We start from the raw sequence: 25,243 nt of genomic DNA, 5'->3' as shown, positions 1-25,243 counted from the left end.
ACTGACCAAGAAACCGCTTCAGATGATTCAGCGACGGAGCGGTCCGAATAAATCCGAATAGTTTTAGACCGGCCACTTTGACGCTCTCGGCGGCGGCGAGCACATTTAGAAAGAATCGAACCAAAAGAATGATTCATTCACGAATGATTGGTATCGCTGGTTCAATCAACATAAATTCGGGAGTCGGGACACATATTCTGCTGAAATATTCGCACGTAAAACGTTTCTCAGGTCAATCGGAGCAAGTATCAAACTAAATTAGCCGCACCGCCAGGAAAAGAGGAGGAGGGAGGTTGGTGCCATCGGGCCGGATGGAGATGATTGGCGGGCCGCATTTGGCCCACGGGCCGCCAGTTGAATAGCCCGGGTATAGAGCCTTATCATACACCCGGCTCAATGCAGTGCCAGGCAAGTGTTTTTTGCTAGTTACAGCCTGACGCAGTTTTCATTTTCACGTCCTGCGCCACGTTGTTTAAATAGCAAATGCATTTGCACCCATCTGTGCGCCCATGGGCCTCTGGCCTGAAAACCAGGTGTGTGTTCAAGCGTATTGTTGGAGCTTTGCTATTTTGAGGAACTGCAACAGACTGAGGCATTGACCAACTGAAACCTGGTCTAAAGTCAATGGCGCAATATTTGTTTTGTTATTTAAAGAGTGCGTTAGTAATATGAGCCTATAGGCGGGTCCACAATGCTTATTACACACACAGGGACGCACAGCAGCACACAAACATGCCAAATGTTAAAAATAAAAGGATTACAATGTAAAAGATTAATATTGTGTACATAAAGATATGGTGGAATCTGGCTTGTCCCGTAGTTGGTCTGCTTGCGCACTTTAACCTCACGCACGAGCAGATCCATTTCCTGGATTCCTGAAAAGTGGATTCGGACACGCCCTGAGTGCGCTTGCGACATGTGCTTTAGACCATGCGCTTAGGCCCTTAAAGTCTCTAAACATCTAAAACAGAAAATTCAAAGAAATACACAGCACCTTAAATGGAGGCAGGGCAGGTCATTAGGTCATTGATTTTAGCTAGGGACAACAGCAGAAACAGAGAAACATACAGGGAATTTGCAGGTAGTGCCACACACACATACAGTATACACGGATGTTTCATTTGTCAGAAATCCCTATTAACAGATGATGGGTATCAGAGTATGTGAGATTTCCTTTTATGACCTTACTTGTCAGTAAAGCTCTTTGTCTGTCCACAGATATAGATGAGTGTAAGCTGATTCCAGGAGTGTGTGTCAACGGCGTGTGTTTCAACACCATGGGCTCTTACAGATGCCACTGCGAACTAGGATACATGGCCTCCACTGCAGGAACCATGTGTGTCGGTACGCCACAAACACTCAGCTTTATAACTATCGGTCTTTCAAATCCACCTGATGTATGGACAGAGGGATTGTTGTTTGCTATTCCTTAAGATCATGGTTGTGTGCTTGTGTTTCTGTCAGATGTGGATGAATGTGGTCTGTCCCCGAAACCCTGTAACTTCCTGTGTAAGAACAGCGAGGGCAGCTATGCGTGCTCCTGCCCCCGCGGGTACATGCTGCAGGACGACCACAGGACATGTAAAGGTCAGCAGCTGGAGGCGGCCTCATGCTTTCGGGCACTTATCTCAGAAATATTCTGTGCAAGTCATAAAAAAAAACTGAAATCATTGTGTAGATCTTGTTTTATAAGTTTTCCTGTGATTTAGTTTGAGTTAATTGTTTATTACTAATTTGGTGTGCCATTTAAATTTTTTTCGATAACACTTTACAATAAGGTTCATTAGTTAACATTAGTATGAACTATTAATGAACTGCACTTATACAGCATTTATTAATCTTTGTTAATGTTAATTTCAACATTTACTAATACTTTAAAATCTGATCTTGTTAACATTAGTTAATGCACTGTGAACTAACATTAACAAACAATGAACAGCTTTATTTTTATTCATTAACATTAACAAAGATTAATAATCTAATAACAAAGATTACAGTAACAAATGTATTGCTCATTGTTAGTTAATACATTAACTAATGTTAAGCTATTGTAAAGTGTTACCATTTTTTCTTCATAGATCTGAATAAACACATTGTTTTGTCTTGCTTACAGTAGTTGAGGACACTTAATATTCAACAGTATTATTGATATGACTGTACACTGACACTGTTGAACTGAGCTGGACGATGACATCACTGTTTTCTGCAGAGCTTTTTTATAGTTGAATTGAACTCATTTCATAATTGATGATTTTTACACAGTTATTGAACAGAACTGAATCAACACTGAACTGAACAATGACACTATTGTCTTTTTAGAGCTGTTTTACAGCAGAAATGAAGCCTAGCGCAAGTTCTGCCAGGAAGACTCAATCGTTCACGTCACTTATTACCTTCTCATCTATCCAATCATATCCTAATAGCCCAGTATAAAAGGGTGGTACTTACACATGTCTGAGTTCGCAGATGCTGTCGCTTCAACCACCTCCATCCTCCCCATCCACCACCAAGACACCTCCAGACGGGCTCTCCCCTCCATCCTGAAGACGCCAGGATGTCCTCTTCCTCCTTCCACCCCACCACCACCAGATGGCCCCCTTCCTTACTTCGCAGGGGGTGGGCTGCGCCCCTGCCTTCGTCTTCAGGCAGGATATGCAGATTCCGTACCCTCGGAATGCGAGTTACGGACGGGGCCTACGCCAAAGAACTTGATTATTTGCTGAGCTCTAAAATAAATGTTCATCGTCACAGTATTAATTCTCCCGAGTCTTTCTGGCAGAACTGAACTCTGTTTTCATCATTGATCATTATTTTCCTGTTTATCCCTGTGAAGCTGCTTTGAAACAGTCTGTATTGTATAAAGCACTTGAAGGTGACTTGACTTTGAAGGACAAAAGTCTGATCCAGCATGTGCAGAGTGTAATGGATGACATGTGGTGTAATTTGAGGAGTGAATTGTTAGTTGATGACAGAGCAGTTAGTCACAAAACATTTACTGACCATCATAGTAAGACTTTTAGACTGAGATGTCCTTGAGATGTCTAGCTGCCTTCTGAAAATATAGAGTAAAAGCAGTAGTTTGATTTGAGTTTTTGATTTACAGATGTGGATGAATGTCAGAGCAGACGACACAACTGCCAGTTCTCGTGTGTCAACACCATCGGTGGATTTACCTGCAGGTGTCCGGCGGGCTTCAGCCAGCAGCGTACGGCCTGCCGAGGTCAAACACACATTCAGAACTCCTCTCCTCTGACACAACGCTGCATCACCTGACAAAAACACAAGTAGTGTTTGGAAAATGGTAACACTTTAGAATAATAGTCCATCATTTATAAGTAACTATGCAGGAAGTAATGCAGGACTAATGAGTAGCACTACATTAACACTTCAGCTTCTACTATTAACTAATATAGAAACAAGCTTAACTAATCAGTAAGTAATATCGAATTTAGGAGATAGTTCCTTATTAGGTAATCAATAATTACTCATTAAGATTAGCCTCATTAATAACTATTTACTAACTGACAAATTATGAAGAACATTATCGTATGTCTGAGACGTAATCAGTCATAATTTTTACTCCAAATGTACAAACATGTTTTTCACTTTAAAATAATGGTCCAGATCACTAGTAGTTCCTGCATAATGGTAACACTTCAGTCATTAGTGATGCATTTTATGACTACATTTACATTTTATGACCACAACGCATCCCTGAAGAGTCAGCAGAGATTGTGTCAGCTAGACTCTCCCCTGTAAGGCCTCATCGACACGACAGCCTTCGGCACTGATCCTCAACAAACCCGTCTCCATACAGGCGTGACTCCGATCTTCAACCAGATGAACTGGATAATATTCTGATTGTTCCAATCCAGTCTGACTTCTGACCTATAATACTGCCTGAATCATAATCATACACTGTTCATTCATTGGCCAGAGGAGAACTGAGCAACTGAGCCTGGGTTCTCCCAAGGTTTATTTCTCCATTCTGCCACTGATGGAGTTTTGGTTCCTTGCCACTCGCTTTTTCGTCTTTGTTGCGATTGGCTTTTGGCTTTCTTAGTTGGGGACATTAAATGTAACATTTAATTTAATATTCAACAATAATATTGTTCTGCCTGCATTGACACCATTATACAAGAACTGAACTGAACTGGACGATGACATCACAGTTTACTCCATATATATATATATATATATAAATGAGCTAAATTAATTACTTTTTTTTAAAACAAAAATGAAACATCACTGAACTTACTTAAGCTGGACTGTGATGCTATTTTATTCTGGAAACAAACTTCTTTGCATTATTTTCCTGTTATCTCTGTAAAGCTGCTTTGAAACATTCTGTACTGTAAAACGTGCTATATAAATAAATGTGACTTGACTTGACTTGACATTCAGAGTAAAAATTATGACTGATTACGTCTCAGACACACGACAATGTTCTTTATAATTTGTCAGTTAGTTAATAGTTATTAATGAGGCTGATTAGTTAAGCTTGTTACCAGTAGATAGTTAATAGTAGAAGCTGAAGTGTTAATGTAGTGCTACTCATTAGTCCTGCATTTCTTCCTGCATAGTTACTTATTAATGACGGACCATTATTCTAAAGTATTACTTTACACTTGTGAACTTTGTTTCATTGTATGTGATTATGATCATAGTAAATGAAGTAAAAAGCAATATGTCAGTCAGGTGTGTGACCTCTTGTGGTTTTCTCTCTGTCTTCTCTCAGATGTTGATGAGTGTGTGTCTGAGCTGAGTCCGTGTGGCCTGCGGGGCGTCTGCCAGAATTCAGTGGGCAGCTTCCACTGTGAGTGTCCACAGGGCTTCAGACTGGACTCTCTCGGCCTCAGCTGTCACGGTACGGCCCTGTGTTTCTGAATTATTTGTTGCAATCTTGGAGTAAAAGTTTAGAATCAAGTCCCACCCTACATTTTTACCCTCACTGAATATACTATTTCACTCTGACATGTTACATTACAGAAGGAAAATGGGTTGCAAATGGTGTTTCATGTTGTCTTTCGCAGTGAAAAATGTGCACTGCTTCATATTACTACAACGATTTCATTTTATAGAGTTCTATAAACAGGAAGTTAATATTGAGTTAACTGGCAGTACTACGCAGCCCCTAAAGGGACCTTTGCAAAAATAAAAATATACAGACTTGTGCGCACAAGTTAGTTTTCTCGTGCGATAGTTTCTCGTGAGCATGTGAAAGCCTGTATAATTTTATTTTTGCAAAGGTCCCTTTAGGGGCTCCGTACATTTCAGATTCAATATGGGATTTTTTTTTTCTTCACAAAAAAATAATTCAGTATTAAGCCAAAGCAGAGGCACAGTAGCCTCCAAGCAATGCAAGCAATGTGTTGAGTGAATGATTCAGTGACTCACTCATAAAGTCACTTGTCTACACCTACTGGTGGATTAATGTAACCTGCAGAAAGAGTCACTGAAAAATCCCCACCAGTAATGAACAGACTGACAGTCTGAGTCGGCCAAAGTGCTGTCTTAGCCAAATTTTGTGCTATAAATGGACAGATTTTAATAAATTCAGATGTGGACACTGGCATTGACAGCCAGGTCAGCACCTGTGGTATCTGTGGTGCTTATTAACTTTAGGTGTCTCTTTCCCCGCCATGCAATATATCAAAAGAAATAACAGACCCACTGCTTTTAGACAACAAAAAAAAAAATATTCATTCAAATATCTTTTTTATTCAACTGTGGGTGTTACACAAAAAAGCAACATTTTGGGCAAAAAGCTGAGAAAGTCGTGTTTTGTCAAAGGCTAAGTCTGGATCGGATTCAGAACGATGATCAAAACACAGATGGAGTAGATCGAGTTCATCAACACCCCTAAAGCTTCACCGTCCTGTAGCTCGTCCTGGGTCGACATTTCATTCAGTAACGTTACGCAGTTTTTATTTATATGCTGTTTAATGTTGATAATCATTATTTTACATATGTATCTGATTTCATATGATATCGCTTGTTTCAGCTCCTAAGTTTTGATCAGGAGATTCAGTACTCTTTCAGAAGATGTGTAATAGCACCCCCTACTGTATAACTGAAAACACGGGAAGCCAGAACATTCTGTCAACATTGTCTCATAACTCATGGAAATTTCCGTCAATGTCAGGGAAAGGGATAATATGATTAAAAAAATGTTATCAGAGCTCAGAACGAGTGATGTGGGAACAGTATAGAGATAGACTGATATTCACTTTAAGCAAGATTTTTTGTTAATTCTTTTCTGAGAGATAAGTTATTTGTTCTAAAATATTGAGTCTACCGATAAGGGCAATAAATGTGGTTGTGTCACAGCGCACACAACGGCTCTGTTACAGCAATCCACAGGCCCAAAATGGCATACATACAGCTTTTCCGAGAAGATGACTGTTGCATCCTTTGGTGAGAGGTTACAATCGTAACCCAAGGTTCACTTTCAGTTGACTTGTTTGCCACCTCACTTTGGGATATCGAAAACAGCTTTCACTTCTACAGGAATCTACTTCCTCCAGGGTAGATGAATGGTACTTCCTTCTGGGGTAACCAGAGCGCTCTCAGGTTCATTTCCACTGAGGTAGCCCCAAGTCATATTCACACAAACAGGGATTTGAAAGTTCTTTTAAACACCTGATGTGTGTAGTTTATATCACAGACACCCAAATAAAAAAAAATGTGTGTCCATATGGTTTCATTAAATTTAAAAGGGTTAAAATTTCAAAATTATTTGCATACATTCTCTTTTTTGAGGACCAAGTCTAAAATTTCTGGATTTTATTTATTTTGAGAGAATATTTGGGGGATGATTGCAAAAATTTCAATGTGGTTTAAAACCTTTGTACCAAATAATTGATCTTGTTTAAAAAAGGTGAAATTCTCAATAAAACACCATGTCACCTAGTTTGGCGTACATTAAATAAAATGAGACTAGAAAGAACCTCAATGGTTCTTGCTGAATCTCAAGCGTGCTGCGTAACACAAGACACGAGAATGAACCTCATTGGTTCTTGCGGAATCTCAAACGTGCTGCGTAACACGAGAAAGAACCTCATTGGTTGTTGCTGAATCTCAAGCGTGCTGCGTAACACGAGAATGAACCAGAATTCTTGCTGAAACACAAACGAGAATGAACCAGAATTCTTGCTGAAACACAAACAGTGCGAAACACACGATAATGAACCTCATTGGTTCATGCAGAAGCTCAAACGTGCCACGTAACGCGAGAATGTTGGTTCTTGCAGAAGCTCAAATGTGCTGCGTAAAACCAGAATGAACCTCATTGGTTCTTGTGGAAGCTCAAACGTGTGGCGTAACACTAGAATGAACTCAGTGGTTCTTGCAGAAGCTCAAACGTACTGCGTAACATGAGAATAAACCTCATTGGTTCTTGTTGAAGATAAAATATGCAAGAATAAACCTCATTGGTTCTTGCAGATTCTCAAACGTACTGCGTAACATGAGAATGAACCTCACTGGTCCTTGCAGAAGCTCAAATGTGCTGTGGAACACGAGAAGTAACCTTATATATACTTGAAGAAGGTCAAACTACTTCTAATAAGAGAATGAACCTCATTGGTTCTTGCAGAAGCTCAAACGTGCGAGAGTGAACCTCATTGGTTCTTACAGAAGCTCAAACGTGCTGCGTAAAACCAGAATGAATCTCATTGGTTCATGCAGAAGCTCAAACATGCTACGTAACACGAGAATGAACCTCATTGGCTCTTGCGGAAGCTCAAATGTGCTGCATAACACGAGAATTGATTCTTGAAGCTCAAGCGTGCTGCGTAACACAGGATGATGAACCTCATTGGTTCATGCAGAAGCTCAAACGTGCTACGTAACACGAGAATTAACCTCATTGGTTCTTGTTGAAGATAAAATGTGCGAGAATAAACCTCATTGGTTCTTGCAGATTCTCAAACGTACTGCGTAACATGAGAATGAACCTCATTGGTTCTTGCAGATTCTCAAATGTGCTGTGGAACACGAGAAGTAACCTCATATGAACTTCCAGAAGGTCAAACTACTTCTAATAAGAGAATGAACCTCATTGGTTCTTGCAGAACCTCAAACGTGCGAGAATAAACCCCATTGGTTCTTGCTGAAGCTCAAACGTGCTGCGTAACATGAGAATGAACCTCATTGATTCTTGCTGAAGCTTGAATGTGCTGTGGAACACGAGAAGTAACCTCAGTGGTACTTGCAGAAGGTCAAACTACTACTAATATGAGAATGAACCTCATTGGTTCTTGTTGAAGCTCAAACGTGTGAGAATGAACCTCATTGGTTCTTACAGAAACTCAAATGTGCTGCGTAAAACCAGAATGAACCTCATTGGTTCTTGTGGAAGCTCAAAAGTACTGCGTAACAAGAGAATGAACTTCACTGGTTCTTGCTGAAGCTCAAACGTGCTGCGTAACATGAGAATGAACCTCATTGGTTCTTGCTGAGGCTCAAATGTGCTGCGTAAAACCAGAATGAACCTCATTGGTTCTTGCGGAAGCTCAAATGTGCTGCATAACATGAGAATGAACCTCATTGGTTCTTGTGGAAGCTCAAATGTGCTGCGTAACATGAGAATGAACCTCATTGGTTCTTTTGCGAAAGCTCAAACGCGTTGCGTAACACTAGAGTGAATCTCATTGGTTCTTGTGGAAGCTCAAACTACTGCACAAGAGAATGAAACTCATTGGTTCTTGCAGAAGCTCAAATGTGCTGTGGAACACGAGAAGTAACCTCATATGAACTTGCAGAAGGTCAAACTACTTCTAATAAGAGAATGAACCTCATTGGTTCTTGCAGAACCTCAAACGTGCGAGAATAAACCCCATTGGTTCTTGCTGAAGCTCAAATGTGCTGTGGAACACGAGAAGTAACCTCAGTGGTACTTTCAGAAGGTAAAACTACTGCTAATACGAGAATGAACCTCATTGGTTCTTGCTGAAGCTCAAACGTGCGAGAATGAACCTCATTGGTTCTTGCTGAGGCTCAAATGTGCTGCGTAAAACCAGAATGAACCTCATTGGTTCTTGCGGAAGCTCAAATGTGCTGCATAACATGAGAATGAACCTCATTGGTTCTTGCGGAAGCTCAAACGTGCTGCGTAACACTAGAATGAACCTCATTGGTTCTTGCAGAACCTCAAACGTGCGAGAATAAACCCCTTTGGTTCTTGCTGAAGCTCAAACGTGCTGCGTAACATGAGAATGAACCTCATTGATTCTTGCTGAAGCTTGAATGTGCTGTGGAACACGAGAAGTAACCTCATATGTACTTGCAGAAGGTCAAACTACTTCTTATAAGAGAATGAACCTCATTGGTTCTTGCAGAAGCTCAAACGTGCTCATTGGTTCTTGCAGATTCTCAAACGTACTGCGTAACATGAGAATGAACCTCATTGATTCTTGCTGCAGCTCAAATGTGCTGTGGAACACGAGAAGTAACCTCATTGGTACTTGCAGAAGGTCAAACTACTGCTAATACGAGAATTATCTTCATTGGTTCTTGCTGAAGCACAAACATGCGAGAATGAACCTCATTGGTTCTTGCTGAGGCTCAAATGTGCTGCGTAAAACCAGAATGAACCTCATTGGTTCTTGCGGAAGCTCAAATGTGCTGCATAACATGAGAATGAACCTCATTGGTTCTTGTGGAAGCTCAAATGTGCTGCGTAACATGAGAATGAACCTCATTGGTTCTTGTGGAAGCTCAAATGTGCTGCGTAACACTAGAATGAACCTCATTGGTTCTTGAGGAAGCTCAAATGTGTTATGTCGTTGAAGGATGAACCCAATCGCAGACAGTTTGCAGGACACACAAGGTTTATTATATACAAATAATAGGGAAAACAAAGCCCACGAGGGGGCAAAACATGACAAGACAGGACAACGAGTGACTAAACTGGACTATGACTTGACATAACTAGACTACAAACAAATAGCAAATACAGAAACAGAACTTTCTCCTGATGACGCTCTTGACAGGGTACTCACAGAGGTGAACAAAGTCTCACAATGAAAGATAGCAGATAACATGTAACACCATAGCAGGTTTCACAATGAACCGACACAGGACAGCAAACACAAGGGGATTAAATAGGGAGAAACTAATGAAGACAGCAGGTGACAGATGAAACAATAATGACTAACCAAGGGTAACAAGGGGGCATGACGAGACAACGCAAGCACATGGCCAAACAAATGGCCATGTGCTGCACATGAAAACAAGGGCCTGTCATGATTCTGCCGCAAGACGAGAGAAAAATCAAGAACAAGATGGCAGAATCATGACAGAACCCCTCCCTTAAGGAGCGGCTTCCAGACGCTCCCTAAGGGGAACTAAACACGAGACATAACAGACTGTGACAAGGACACAAACCAACAAAACATGACGAATAACAACAATGGCAAACATGAATAAACAATTACAGGGTTGGGGTGCAAAATCAAAAACAATAAACAAGGCAGAGGAGGTGGGGGAAACACAAAGTCCTTAGGGGGCAGTCCAGGGTGGATGGGAGGACTGGGGGTCTTGGGTCTTCGGGACAAGGGCTGAGGACGGGGAATCCGGGGGGACTTGGCTGAAGACACATGAGGAGATGACTTGGGGGAAACAGTCCGAGGCTGGGAAATGACAGGGGTGCTAGGGGAAACACTAGGCAGCCTGACAGGGGTGGAATCTGACACAGGAACAGAAACAGAAAGCGGCGGGACAGGAATCTTGACGGGGGACACAGGAGGCGACACAACAGGAAACAAGACAGGGGATGCTGCGGGAGACTGTGGAGCAGAAGCTAGAACTGAGCTCCCCGAAGCCGGCTCAGTACCAACGTTCCACATCTCTGAATCGGGGAGATTGTCGTCTGCAGCTGACTGGGGTACGGCGCTCACGGCAGCTGACTGGGGTACGGCGCTCACGGCAGCTGACTGGGGTACGGCGCTCACGGCAGCTGACTGGGGTACGGCGCTCACGGACTCAGTGGACTCAGGACAACAAGACATGACTGACTTGACGGGGACTTCAAGAATTTGGACAAGAGGTTTAAGGTATTCAGACAATGTTTCGGCAGCGACGAGGACAGGCATCTTTAGACGAGCTGAAACCGACCGCAAGACAGCTTCAGCAGCTGAATCGGCCGCGACCCTCTCTGCAGTGCTCACGACAGCAGACTCTGGAACCGTGCCTTCAATAGCTGGTTCAGGGACAGCGCTTGCAGTAGCGGACTCTGGGACAGCGCTTGCAGTAGCGGGCTCTGGGACAGCGCCTGGGACAGCGCTTGCAGTAGCGGGCTCTGGGACAGCGCCTGGGAGAGCGCTTGCAGTAGCGGGCTCTGGGACAGCGCCTGGGAGAGCGCTGGCAGTAGCGGGCTCTGGGACAGCGCTTGCAGTAGCGGACTCTGGGACAGCGCCTGGGACAGCGCTTGCAGTAGCGGACTCTGGGACAGCGCCTGGGACAGCGCTTGCAGTAGCGGGCTCTGGGACAACACTTGCAGTGGGAGCGTGCTCTGGGACAGGCTGAGATGAAGGACAAGAGGCTCCCTTTCTCCTCTTCTTTCTCCTAGGTCGCGGTGTGGAAGTCATAGCCGAACTAGTGACCGGTTGGAGAAGCTCAGCGGGATCTGTGACTTGAGTTGGAAGGGCAGTCTCAGGCAGTGCTGACTCGGTCGAGGATGACTCCGACGGAGAATCCCAAGAGATCCGTCTCCCTCGTTTGCCACGGAGATCGGCGGGTGTGGATGAAACCTCAGGAGAAGAAACAAAGAGAACCTGATCCCCTTGAGTGACGACTGCTAGGACTCGACCCTCTGGGACCACTGGCAGCGAGGCAGGTGGAGAGAAGATGGAGCCCCGCAACTCCCTTCGCGACAAGCAATCCACCATGTCAGCAAACGGGCGGTCTGCCAACCTCTCCCGTTCCGCAAGAGGCGGAGGAGCGTTTAGACCCGCTATGAAGTAGCGGTTGAAAAGGATGTCAGGAAGGAAGAGTCTCTTCTCATGAGCGACCCGAGCGTCCTCTTTAATGGACCTCTCTCCCTGAGGAGGAATCGGCAGCTTGCCGATTCTGATGTCAGTGCTCGTCTTGTGAGGGTTTATTATATACAAATAATAGGGAAAACAAAGCCCACGAGGGGGCAAAACATGACAAGACAGGACAACGAGTGACTAAACTGGACTATGACTTGACATAACTAGACTACAAACAAATAGCGAATACAGAAACAGAACTTTCTCCTGATGACGCTCTTGACAGGGTACTCACAGAGGTGAACAAAGTCTCACAATGAAAGATAGCAGATAACATGTAACACCATAGCAGGTTTCACAATGAACCGACACAGGACAGCAAACCCTTGTGTTTGCTGTCCTGTGTCGGTTCATTGTGAAACCTGCTATGGTGTTACATGTTATCTGCTATCTTTCATTGTGAGACTTTTTAAATAGGGAGAAATAGGGAGAAACTAATGAAGACAGCAGGTGACACAGATGAAACAATAAAGACTAACCAAGGGTAACAAGGGGGCGGGGTTACATGACGAGACAACGCAAGCACATGGCCAAACAAATGGCCATGAAACATGGTTTCGTGCTGCACATGAAAACAAGGGCCTGTCATGATTCTGCCGCAAGACGAGAGAAAATCAAGAACAAGATGGCAGAATCATGACAAAATGTGCTGCATAAATTGAGAATGAACCTCATTGGTTCTTGCGGAAGCTCAAACGTGCTGCGTAACACTAGAATGAACCTCATTGGTTCTTGCAGAAGCTCAAACGTGCTGCGTAACACTAGAATGAACCTCATTGGTTCTTGCGGAAGCTCAAATGTGCTGCATAGCACGAGAATAAACCTAATTAGTTCTTGCAGAAGCTCAAATGTGCTGTGGAACACGAGAAGTAACCTCATATGAGCTTGCAGAAGGTCAAACCACTTCTAATAAGAGAATGAACCTCACTGGTTCTTGCAGAACCTCAAACGTGCGAGAATAAACCTCATATGACCTCAAACGTGGAACACGAGAAGTAACCTCATATGAACTTGCAGAAGGTCAAACTACTTCTAATAAGAGAATGAACCTCATTGGTTCTTGCAGAACCTCAAACGTGCGAGAATAAACCCCATTGGTTCTTGCTGAAGCTCAAACATGCTGCGTAACATGAGAATGAACCTCATTGATTCTTGCTGAAGCTTGAATGTGCTGTGGAACACGAGAAGTAACCTCATATGTACTTGCAGAAGGTCAAACTACTTCTAATAAGAGAATGAACCTCATTGGTTCTTGCAGAAGCTCAAACGTGCTCATTGGTTCTTGCAGATTCTCAAACGTACTGCGTAACATGAGAATGAACCTCATTGATTCTTGCTGCAGCTCAAATGTGCTGTGGAACACGAGAAGTAACCTCATTGGTACTTGCAGAAGGTCAAACTACTGCTAATACGAAAATGAACCTCATTGGTTCTTGCTGAAGCACAAACGTGCGAGAATGAACCTCATTGGTTCTTGCTGAGGCTCAAATGTGCTGCGTAAAACCAGAATGAACCTCATTGGTTCTTGCGGAAGCTCAAATGTGCTGCATAACATGAGAATGAACCTCATTGGTTCTTGCGGAAGCTCAAACGTGCTGCGTAACACTAGAATGAACCTCACTGGTTCTTGCGGAAGCTCAAATGTGCTGCATAGCACGAGAATGACCTCATTGGTTCTTGGAGAAGCTCAAGCGTGCTGCGTAACACGAGAATTAACCTCATTGGTTCTTGTTGAAGATAAAATGTGCGAGAATAAACCTCATTGGTTCTTGCAGATTCTCAAACGTACTGCGTAACATGAGAATGAACCTCATTAGTTCTTGCAGATTCTCAAATGTGCTGTGGAACACGAGAAGTAACCTCATATGAACTTGCAGAAGGTCAAACTACTTCTAATAAGAGAATGAACCTCATTGGTTCTTGCAGAACCTCAAATGTGCGAGAATAAACCCCATTGGTTCTTGCTGAAGCTCAAACGTGCTGCGTAACATGAGAATGAACCTCATTGATTCTTTCTGAAGCTTGAATGTGCTGTGGAACACGAGAAGTAACCTCAGTGGTACTTGCAGAAGGTCAAACTACTGCTAATACGAGAATGAACCTCATTGGTTCTTGCTGAAGCTCAAACGTGCGAGAATGAACCTCATTGGTTCTTGTGGAAGCTCAAATGTGCTGCGTAAAACCAGAATGAACCTCATTGGTTCTTGTGGAAGCTCAAAAGTGCTGCGTAACAAGAGAATGAACCTCATTTGGTTCTTGCTGAAGCTCAAACGTGCTGCGTAACATGAGAATGAACCTCATTGGTTCTTGCTGAGGCTCAAATGTGCTGCGTAAAACCAGAATGAACCTCATTGGTTCTTGCGGAAGCTCAAATGTGCTGCATAACATGAGAATGAACCTCATTGGTTCTTGTGGAAGCTCAAATGTGCTGCGTAACATGAGAATGAACCTCATTGGTTCTTTTGCGAAAGCTCAAACGCGTTGTGTAACACTAGAATGAATCTCATTGGTTCTTGTGGAAGCTTAAATGTGCTGCGTAACACGAGAATGAACCTCATTGGTTCTTGCTGAAGCTCAAAAGTGCTGCGTAAAATAAGAATGAACCTCATTGGTTCTTGCTGAAACACAAACGTGCTGCGTAAAATGAGAATGAACCTCATTTGTTCTTGCAGAATCGCAAACGTGCTGTGTAACATGAGAATTAACCTCATTGGTTCTTGCTGAAGCTCAAACCTGCGAGAATGAACCTCATTGGTTCTTGCAGAAGCTCAAACTACTGATAATACGAGAATGAACCTCATTGGTTCTTGCAGAATCTCAAACATGCTGTGTAACACTAGAATGATTCATTGGTTCTTGCTGAAGCTCAAACGTGCGAGAATGAACCTCATTGGTTCTTGCAGAATATCAAATGTGCTGCATAACATGAGAATGAACCTCACTGGTTCTTGATGAAGCTCAAACATGCTGCGTAACACGAGAATTAACCTCATCGGTTTTTGCGGAAGCTCAAATGTGCTGCGTAACACTAGAATTACCTCATTGGTTCTTGCAGAAGCTCAAGGATGCTGCGTAACACGAGAATGAACCTCATTGGTACTTGCAGAAGGTCAAACTACTGCTAATAAGAGAATGAACCTCATTGGTTCTTGCAGAAGCTCAAACGTGTGAGAATAAACCTCTGGTTCTTGCAGTAGCTCAAGCGTGCGAGAATGAACCCCATTGGTTCTTGCAGAAGCTCAAACTACTGATAATACGAGAATGAACCTCATTGGTTCTTGCAGAATCTCAAACATGCTGTGTAACACGAGAATGAACCTCAATGTTTCTTGCGAAAGCTCAAACGCGCTGCGTAACAATAGAATGAATCTCATTGGTTTTTGCTGAAGCTCAAACTAATGCACAAGAGAATGAACCTCATTGGTTCTTGCAGAAGCTTAAATGTGCTGCGTCACATGAGAATGAACCTCACTGGTTCTTGCTGAAGCTCAAACGTGCTGCGTAACATGAGAATGAACCTCATTGGTTCTTGCTGAAACACAAACGTGCTGCGTAACAAGAGAATGAACCTCATTGGTTCTTGCTGAAACACAAACGTGCTGCGTAACAAGAGAATGAACCTCATTGGTTCTTGCAGAATCTCAAACGTGCTGCGTAACACGAGAATGAACCTCACTGGTTCTTGCTGAAGCTCAAACGTGCGAGAATGAACCTCATTGGTTCTTGCAGAAGCTCAAACTACTGCTAATACGAGAATGAACCTCATTGGTTCTTGCTCAATCTCAAACGTGCTGCTTAACACAAGAATGAACTTCACTGGTTCTTGCACAAGCTTAAATGTGCTGCGTAACATGAGAATGAACCTCATTGTTTCTTGCAGAATATCAAACATGCTGTGTAACATAACAATGAACCTCATTGGTTCTTGCAGAAGCTCAAACTACTGCTAATACGAGAACCTACTTGGTTCTTGCTGAAAAACAAATGTGCTGCATAACATACAAGAATGAACCTCATTGGTTCTTGCAGAATCTCAAACGTACTGCATTACATGAGAATGAACGTAATTTTTTCTTGCTGCAGCTCAAACGTGTGAGAAAGAACCTCATTGGTTCTTGCAGAAGCTCAAATGTGCTGCGTAACACGAGAATGACCTCAATGGTTCTTGCAGAAGATCTGATCTGCTGTGTAAAACGAGAATGAACCTTATTGGTTCTTGCAAAATCTCAAACTACTGCTAATATGAGAATGAACCTTGCAGAATTGGTCTTGCAGAATCTCAAACGTGCTGCGTAACACGAGAATGAACCTCAATGATTCTTGCTGAAGCTCAAATGTGCTGTGGAACACGAGAAGTAACCTCATTGGTACTTGCAGAAGGTCAAACTACTGCTAATATGGGAATGAACCTCACTGGTTCTTGCAGAAGCTCAAACTACTGCTAATATGAGAATGAACCTCATTGGTTCTTGCGGAAGCTCAAATGTGCTGCGTAACACGAGAATGAACCTGAATGTTTCTTGCGAAAGCTCAAACGCGCTGCGTAACACTAGAATGAATCTCATTGGTTCTTGTGGAAGCTCAAACTACTGCACAAGAGAATGAAAATTATTGGTTCTTGCAAAAGCTTAAATGTGCTGCGTAACACGAGAATGAACCTCACTGGTTCTTGCTGAAGCTCAAAAGTGCTGCGTAAAATGAGAATGAACCTCATTGGCTCTTGCTGAAACACAAACGTGCTGCGTAACAAGAGAATGAACCTCATTGGTTCTTGCAGAACCTCAAACGTGCGAGAATAAACCCCATTGGTTCTTGCTGAAGCTCAAACGTGCTGCGTAACATGAGAAGTAACCTAATTGGTTCTTGCTGAAGCCCAAATGTGCTGCGTAACACGAGAATGACCTCAGTGGTTCTTGCAGAAGATCTGATGTGCTGTGTAAAACGAGAATGAACCTTATTGGTTCTTGCAAAATCTCAAACTACTGCTAATATGAGAATGAACCTTGCAGAATTGGTCTTGCAGAATCTCAAACGTGCTGCGTAACATGAGAAGTAACCTAATTGGTTCTTGCTGAAGCCCAAATGTGCTGCGTAACACGAGAATGACCTCAGTGGTTCTTGCAGAAGATCTGATGTGCTGTGTAAAACGAGAATGAACCTTATTGGTTCTTGCAAAATCTCAAACTACTGCTAATATGAGAATGAACCTTGCAGAATTGGTCTTGCAGAATCTCAAACGTGCTGCGTAACACGAGAATGAACCTCAATGATTCTTGCTGAAGCTCAAATGTGCTGTGGAACACGAGAAGTAACCTCATTGGTACTTGCAGAAGGTCAACCTACTGCTAATATGGGAATGAACCTCATTGGTTCTTGCTGAAGCTCAAACGTGCAAGAATGAACCTCACTGGTTCTTGCAGAAGCTCCAACTACTGCTAATATGAGAATGAACCTCACTGGTTCTTGCGGAAGCTCAAATGTGCTGCGTAACACGAGAATGAACCTCAATGTTTCTTGCGAAAGCTCAAACGCGCTGCGTAACACTAGAATGAATCTCATTGGTTCTTGTGGAAGCTCAAACTACTGCACAAGAGAATGAACCTTATTGGTTCTTGCAAAAGCTTAAATGTGCTGCGTAACACGAGAATGAACCTCACTGGTTCTTGCTGAAGCTCAAAAGTGCTGCGTAAAATGAGAATGAACCTCATTGGCTCTTGCTGAAACACAAACGTGCTGCGTAACAAGAGAATGAACCTCATTGGTTCTTGCAGAACCTCAAATGTGCGAGAATAAACCCCATTGGTTCTTGCTGAAGCTCAAACGTGCTGCGTAACATGAGAATGAACCTCATTGATTCTTGCTGAAGCTCGAATGTGCTGTGGAACACGAGAAGTAACCTCATTGGTACTTGCAGAAGGTCAAACTACTGCTAATACGAGAATGAACCTCATTGGTTCTTGCTGAAGCTCAAACGTGCGAGAATGAACCACATTGGTTCTTACAGAAGCTCAAATGTGCTGCGTAAAACCAGAATGAACCTCATTGGCTCTTGTGGAAGCTCAAAAGTGCTGCGTAACAAGAGAATGAACCTCATTGGTTCTTGTGGAAGCTCAAACGTGCTGCGTAACATGAGAATGAACCTCATTGGTTCTTGCTGAAGCTCAAACGTGCTGCGTAACACTAGAATGAACCTCATTGATTCTTGCTGAAACTCAAATGTGCTGTGGAACACGAGAAGTAACCTCATTGGTACTTGCAGAAGGTCAAACTACTGCTAATACGAGAAAGAACCTCATTGGTTCTTACAGAGGCTCAAACGTGCTGCGTAAAACCAGAATGAACCTCATTGGTTCTTGCGGAAGCTCATATGTGCTGCGTAACACAAGAATGACCTCAGTGGTTCTTGCAGAAGATCAAATGTGCTGTGTAAAACGAGAAGTAACCTCATTGGTACATACAGAAGGTCAAACTATTGCTAATATGGGAATGAACCTCATTGGTTCTTGCTGAAGCTCAAACGTGCGAGAATGAACCTCATTGGTTCTTGCAGAAGCTCAAACTACTGCTAATATGACAATGAACCTCATTGGTTCTTGCAGAATCTCAAACGCGCTGCGTAACACTAGAATGAATCTCATTGGTTCTTGTGGAAGCTCAAACTACTGCTCAAGACAATGAACCTCATTGGTTCTTGCAGAAGCTTAAATGTGCTGCGTAACATGAGAATTAACCTCATTGGTTCTTGCTGAAACATAAACGTACTGCGTAACAAGAGAATGAACCTCATTTGTTCTTGCAGAAGCTCAAACTACTGATAATACGAGAATGAACCTCATTGGTTCTTGCAGAATCTCAAACGTGCTGCGTAACACGAGAATGAACCTCAATGTTTCTTGCGAATGCTCAAACGCGCTGCATAACACTAGAATGAATCTCATTGGTTCTTGTGGAAGCTCAAACGTGCTGCGTAAAATGAGAATGAACCTCATTGGTTCTTGCTGAAACACAAACGAGCTGCGTAACAACAGAATGAACCTCATTGGTTCTTACAGAATTTCAAACGTGCTGCGTAACACGAGAATGAACCTCATTGGTTCTTGCTGAAGCTCAAACCAGCGAGAATGAACCTCATTGGTTCTTGCAGAATCTCAAACGTACTGCGTAACATGAAAATTAACCTCATTGGTTCTTGCTGAGGCTCAAACGTGCTCAGTAACACAAGAATTAACCTCATTGGTTCTTGCAGAATATCAAATGTGCTGTGTAACATAACAATGAACCTCATTGGTACTTGCAGAAGGTCAAACTACTGCTAATACGAGAATGAACCTCATTGGTTCTTGCAGAATCTCAAACGTACTGCGTAACATGAAAATTAACCTCATTGGTTCTTGCTGAGGCTCAAACGTGCTCAGTAACACAAGAATTAACCTCATTGGTTCTTGCAGAATATCAAATGTGCTGTGTAACATAACAATGAACCTCATTGGTACTTGCAGAAGGTCAAACTACTGCTAATACGAGAATGAACCTCATTGGTTCTTGCAGAATCTCAAACGTGCTGCATAACACGAGAATGAACGTATTTTTTTCTTGCTGAAGCTCAGATGTGCTGCGTAAAACCAGAATGAACCTCATTGGTTCTTGCGGAAGCTCAAATGTGCAGCGTAACACGAGAATTAACATCATTGGTTCTTGTGGAAGCTCAAACATACGGTGACCGGGAGGGGACATGTTCAGTTCACTTATTTTTATAAAGATATAGTTCGGTCTTTGGCATTAAGACATGGGTACGTTATAAGTGAAAGACACATTCTTAGACTTTTTTGTCGCACGCATATTTAGGGACCGTCTCAAAATTACATGCGACATTGGCATAAACGTTTCTAACTTCAATAGCATTTGAAGACAATGACTTACAGTCATAAAACCAACTGTACATTGTTCACCCAGGTCTCATGTATGATGCACACCTTTTAGATTTTTGATATTTATGACAATAAACTGCTAAATCATATGCAAATATTGCTATGTAGGCCTATTTCACTACTGTATGGGATCATATACAGAATATGACAATATTTAAAGCTCAATAGCATTTGAAGACAGTGACTTACAGTCATAAAACCAACTGTATATTGTTCATATTGGTCTCATGTATGATGCACACCTTTAATATTTTTGATATTTATGACAATAAACTGCTAAATCATATGTAAATATTGCAATGTATTTCACTACTGTATGGGATCATATACAGAATATGACAATATTTAAAGCTCAATAGCATTTGAAGACAGTGACTTACAGTCATAAAACCAACTGTACATTGTTCATATAGGTCTCATGTATGATGCACACCTTTAATATTTTTGATATTTATGACAGTAAACTGCTAAATCATATGCAAATAATGCTATGTATTTCACTACTGTGTGGGATCATATACAGAAAATGACCATATTTAAAGCTCAATAGCATTTGAAGACAATGACTTACAGTCATAAAACCAACTGTACATTGTTCATCTAGGTGTCAGGTATGTGGCAGTAGTGAAATACATAGCAATATTTGCATATGATTTAGCAGTTTATTGTCATAAACATCAGAAATCTAAAAGGTGTGCATCATACATGAGACCTGGGTGAACAATGTACAGTTGGTTTTATGACTGTAAGTCATTGTCTTCAAATGCTATTGAAGTTAGAAACGTTTATGCCAATGTCGCATATAATTTTGAGACGGTCCCTAAATATGCGTGCGACAAAAAAGTCTAAGAATGTGTCTTTCACTTATAACGTACCCATGTCTTAATGCCAAAGACCGAACTATATCTTTATATGACATTCCTAATTTAAAGTAAAATGTTATTTCTTCTGTCACCTCCATCTCTGCTGTAGCCCAGTCTATGCTATGGTACGGTTACAGTATTGGCCGCTGTGGCTCCCTCAACTCGTGGCCACGACAAATAGATGTCGTTCTCTCAAAATATGAAGTCGTGGCCACGAGAAAAATATATCGTTCCCTCAACATATGATCTCGAGGCCACGACTTTGCATCGCGTGGCCACGACATGATGTCGTTACCTCAACAAAATGATCTCGTGGCCATGACTTAATGTGACTTTCCCACGAGATATTATGATGTTCCCACAACTTAATATCACGTTCCCACGAGTTTATATGTTGTGGCCACGACAAAAATAAGTGAACCGAACATGTCCCCTCCCGGTCACCGTACAAACATGTTGCGTAACACTAGAATGAACCTCATTGGTTCTTGCAGAAGCTCAAATGCAATGTGTAACACGAGAATGAATCTCATTGGTTGTTGCGGAAGCTCAACCGTGCAATTTAACACGAGAATGAACCTTATTGGTTCTTGCAAAAGCTCAAATGCAATGTGTAACACGAGAATGAATCTCATTGGTTCTTGCAGAAGCTCAAACGTGCTGCGTAACACAAGAATGAACCTCATTGTTTCTTGCAAAAGCTCAACCGTGCAATTTAACACGAGAATGAACCTTATTGGTTCTTGCAAAAGCTCAAATTAATGCTAATATGAGAATGAACCTCATTGTTTCTTGCAAAAGCTAAAACATGCTGCATAACATGAGAGTGAACCTCATTGGTTCTTGCAGAATCTCAAACGTGCCGCTTAACACGAGAATGAACCTTATTGGTAGTCCAGTCTGGATGGAACAAGCGCTTTGACAAGGAGTTGTGTAGCTCTGATAGGTAGTGTAGTGTTGGGTTGGCCGGGACCACAAGCAGAAGATTCAAAAGCTTCCTGTTCTCTTTCTCTTCACTTCAAACCTTTGTTGCATCACATCCAAACAGACTCTTGGGTTCTGCTGGCTGATCAAGAGTATGTCATTTATCCTTTTCAGCCTTTGTGGGCAAATGCAACCACAGATTTTTCTTGCTTACAAATGCCAAGCCGAAAGCTCTTCGTGTGTACAACTTGACCAGCACTGGATCCAGTTAGTCACTGTACGAGTCTCTGTCCGTGACGTAGAGCTTAAATCGGGCCCAACAAATCAAGCCCGACCCAACCCGAGCCCGAGCACGTTGTGTCCGAGCCCGGCCCGACCCGACACGTTCACTGTAATTATGAGCCCGAGCCCGATTTAAACCCGACCATTTTTAATACGTGGGCCGTTATAACCAGGGGCGGCGCCAGAATTTTTTTAAGCAGGTGCTGCTGTGCTAGATTATTAAGGCTACAGGGGGAGCTGCGCAGCTATATAGGCTATATTATATACATACTATTAATAAATGAGCAAAAATTGGCCACTCAATATTCAATATTCAATTATTTTAATTATCACAATTAAAGTTTTAATTTTATTAAATTAAACAAGCACAACATTCAGCATTCAATCAAATATTCTTAAAGATTAATTATTATTAATAATGTTACTTCAACATATTATTTAAACGTGTGTGAGCAAGAAGCAAGATGTGCATTTGTAAATTCGGTGACAGCGTGTTACGAGTTTCAAATGGTGTAAGTGACCACGGCGCGCCGGCGACTTCATGTCATGATTATAATGTCTGCTATATTGCTTTTTATGTATTAAATCCAGGCAATTGGTTGATGAAAAATTTATTAAAATTAAGATACAATTTATACTAAACGAAATTCACTTTAAAGAAAAGCTTTCTTCAAAACAAAACGAGACTGCGAGTGCGAGACGCTGCGCATGACACGTGACGTGCTTTATCAAGGGCCCGACCCGACCCGGCCCGAGGACAGTGGCGGGAAATATCGGCCCGACCCGGCCCGCGGGTCGGGTCGGGTCGAGTCCGGGCTCGGGCTCGGGCAGAGAATTAAAGCTCTACCGTGACGTTCCCTGCATACAAATGGATCTTTTTGGTGCACTCACAGACTCCTTTTGCATGATATGAACATACGAGTGATGTGAAGTTCATTTGGATGATATGAACATTGTTTTCTAAACCTAAAGTTTGCTTGAAAAGGTGTTTCTAGCATTCTCCTCATCTCTTATATATCTCTTATGGTACATGCATGGCATACAAACACAAGCGTTCTTTCTCTTTCCCTAAGGTTCTACTGATAAATCCAATGTAACAAAAACATGAATAAAACAGCAAAGCTAAGGATCTTCTCTTCCTGAGTCATTACCCAGTTACAGTGGTAAACAGCTGCCGTTGATGACACATGTACACCATGGTTTGGATCCAAAAGCACAATGTGAAGAGACGGGGAAGGATGAGGGGAGGAATCACACTCGGGTGCAGACCAAGCAATGGAAGTGTGAAAGCACTGAAGTGTCCAGCGTACTGTTTGCGAGGCCACTGCACTATACTATGTGAGATGCATGAATTACGTTACATAATGTAATTGACTGCTGTTTCTCTCTCTTTCTCTCAGATATAGATGAGTGTGTGCGTGATCACAGGTGTCAGTTTGGCTGTCAGAATGTTGCGGGTGGTTTCCGCTGCAGCTGTCCACAGGGATACACTCAACACCAGCAGTGGAACCAGTGTGTGGGTTAGTGTACACACACACACACACACACACACAATTGTTGGGTTTCCAAGTTTTATGGGCACTTTCCATAGACATCATTTTTATACTGTACAAACTGTATATTCTATACCCTAACCCTAAACTTTGCAACCTAAGCTTAAATGGGAGTAAAACAGAGATTGTTGCATTTAGAGCAGACCTAACTGAAATCTCACTGTCTTAACACCCTATGTCAAGCTTTATGTGAAAAATCTGGGAGTCCTTCAGGGGTGTGTTTCCCGAAAGCATCATTAGCCAACTATGATCATAAGTTCCGTCGTTATCAGCAGTTCAACGAGTCTGTGTTTCCCGAAAACATTGTTCAGACGAACATTCGCAAACAGGATCGCACAGTTGTGTGTTTGGAGCGACAGATCTCGACCTGTGGTTAGAAGCAGTTTTTTGTTTGCATGACGTAGACTCAATAAATCCTTATCTTGAGCCAAATAAGCAAGCTGACATTCAGTACAATCTATATCTTTTATTTAGAATACATACAAATGTAATTTACGTCTTTTAGTTTGTCAAGAGATGTAAAGCAGTTTTTGAAGAGTGCGCATGTGTGAACGAGCTCTACTACGTAAGAACGAGCCTATGATTGAATCTGGAAATAAAGCAAAATAACTGAGAAAAAGTTCTATAGCAAAACATCAAGCATTAATTCAATCTCAACTTCTTTTAATAAAACTGTTTATTACTCCACCACCTGTGTGACATCATTAACCAACGTGGTTGAACGACCAATTTGCGACAATATGGTTTCAGGAAACAGTTGTGACTAGCTAGTTGATTTCTTCAACAATGCTTCGTACTGTGATGGTGAAGCAGAGAGTTACGGCGTTGTATGGAAAACACACCCCTGGACAGTGCTCTAAAGCTTGATAAAAAGTTAATCAGTTTGTAAAATCAAGTTTCTATCAATTGCGAGTCTTGGTGAAAATGGTATTTTCTATTTTTTTATAATTTTGATGATCCATGCTTTTATTTCCTTGACACTCTAACGCAGTGGTTCCCAATTCCAGTCCTCGTGACCCCACTGCTCTGCACATTTTGTATGTCTCTCTTATCTGACACACTCAGTTCAGTTCATGGAGTCTCTCCTAATGAGCTGATGATCTGATTCAGGTGTGTTAAATAAGGGAGACATACAAAATGTGCAGAGCAGTGGGTCACGAGGACTGGAATTGGGAACCACTGCTCTAACGTACTTGGGTATCCGCTCCTAAACTTTGGAACAGCTTGCCAAATCAAACCAGAACTGACCCACATTTTTAAATCAAAGTTAAAACGTTTATATTTGATCTTTCCTACAATCTGTGATTCTTTACTGTTTTTCTGAACTGCAGATGACAATGAGTGCTTCAACCCGGGCAAATGTGGTTCAGCTTCCTGTTTCAACACGCTGGGCAGCTTTAAGTGTGGCTGTCCATCTGGCTTCACCTTCGACCCCGTGTCCACGAGCTGTGAAGATGTGGACGAGTGTGTGTCCTCCATGAGCCCCTGCAGATACGCCTGCTCAAACACACAGGGGGGATTCGTGTGCGGATGTCCCGCAGGATATTACAGAGCGGGACAGGGGTGAGTCTGCACCAAAAACTGTTACATTTCATTATATTAGCACTCAAACTACAGTCATGTGGAAGATTTACATAGCAAGACAGGTTATAGTTGAA

At 42.2% G+C, this 25,243-nt stretch overlaps 1 protein-coding gene across 1 annotated transcript in view; it reads left to right on the top strand.

The window, feature by feature from the left end:
- Positions 1–25,152, top strand: part of LOC311076601 (fibrillin-2-like) — a gene marked incomplete at both ends in the record, with an annotated part of 145,909 nt that extends 120,757 nt beyond the window's left edge. Inside the window, 7 exons of the mRNA XM_084104936.1 lie at positions 1,219–1,344; positions 1,465–1,587; positions 3,104–3,220; positions 4,739–4,867; positions 10,628–11,206; positions 23,433–23,552; positions 24,917–25,152. Of these exons, the coding sequence (XP_083961062.1) occupies positions 1,219–1,344; positions 1,465–1,587; positions 3,104–3,220; positions 4,739–4,867; positions 10,628–11,206; positions 23,433–23,552; positions 24,917–25,152 (1,430 nt within the window). The remainder of the gene's footprint in view (positions 1–1,218; positions 1,345–1,464; positions 1,588–3,103; positions 3,221–4,738; positions 4,868–10,627; positions 11,207–23,432; positions 23,553–24,916) is intronic.
- Between the last annotated feature and the right edge of the window lie 91 nt (positions 25,153–25,243).

This window comes from Abramis brama (assembly GCF_963993115.1).
Source record: "Abramis brama genome assembly, chromosome: 25".
NCBI classification, from domain to species: Eukaryota; Metazoa; Chordata; class Actinopteri; order Cypriniformes; family Leuciscidae; genus Abramis; species Abramis brama.
This window is presented reverse-complemented; position numbering and strand designations above follow the sequence as displayed.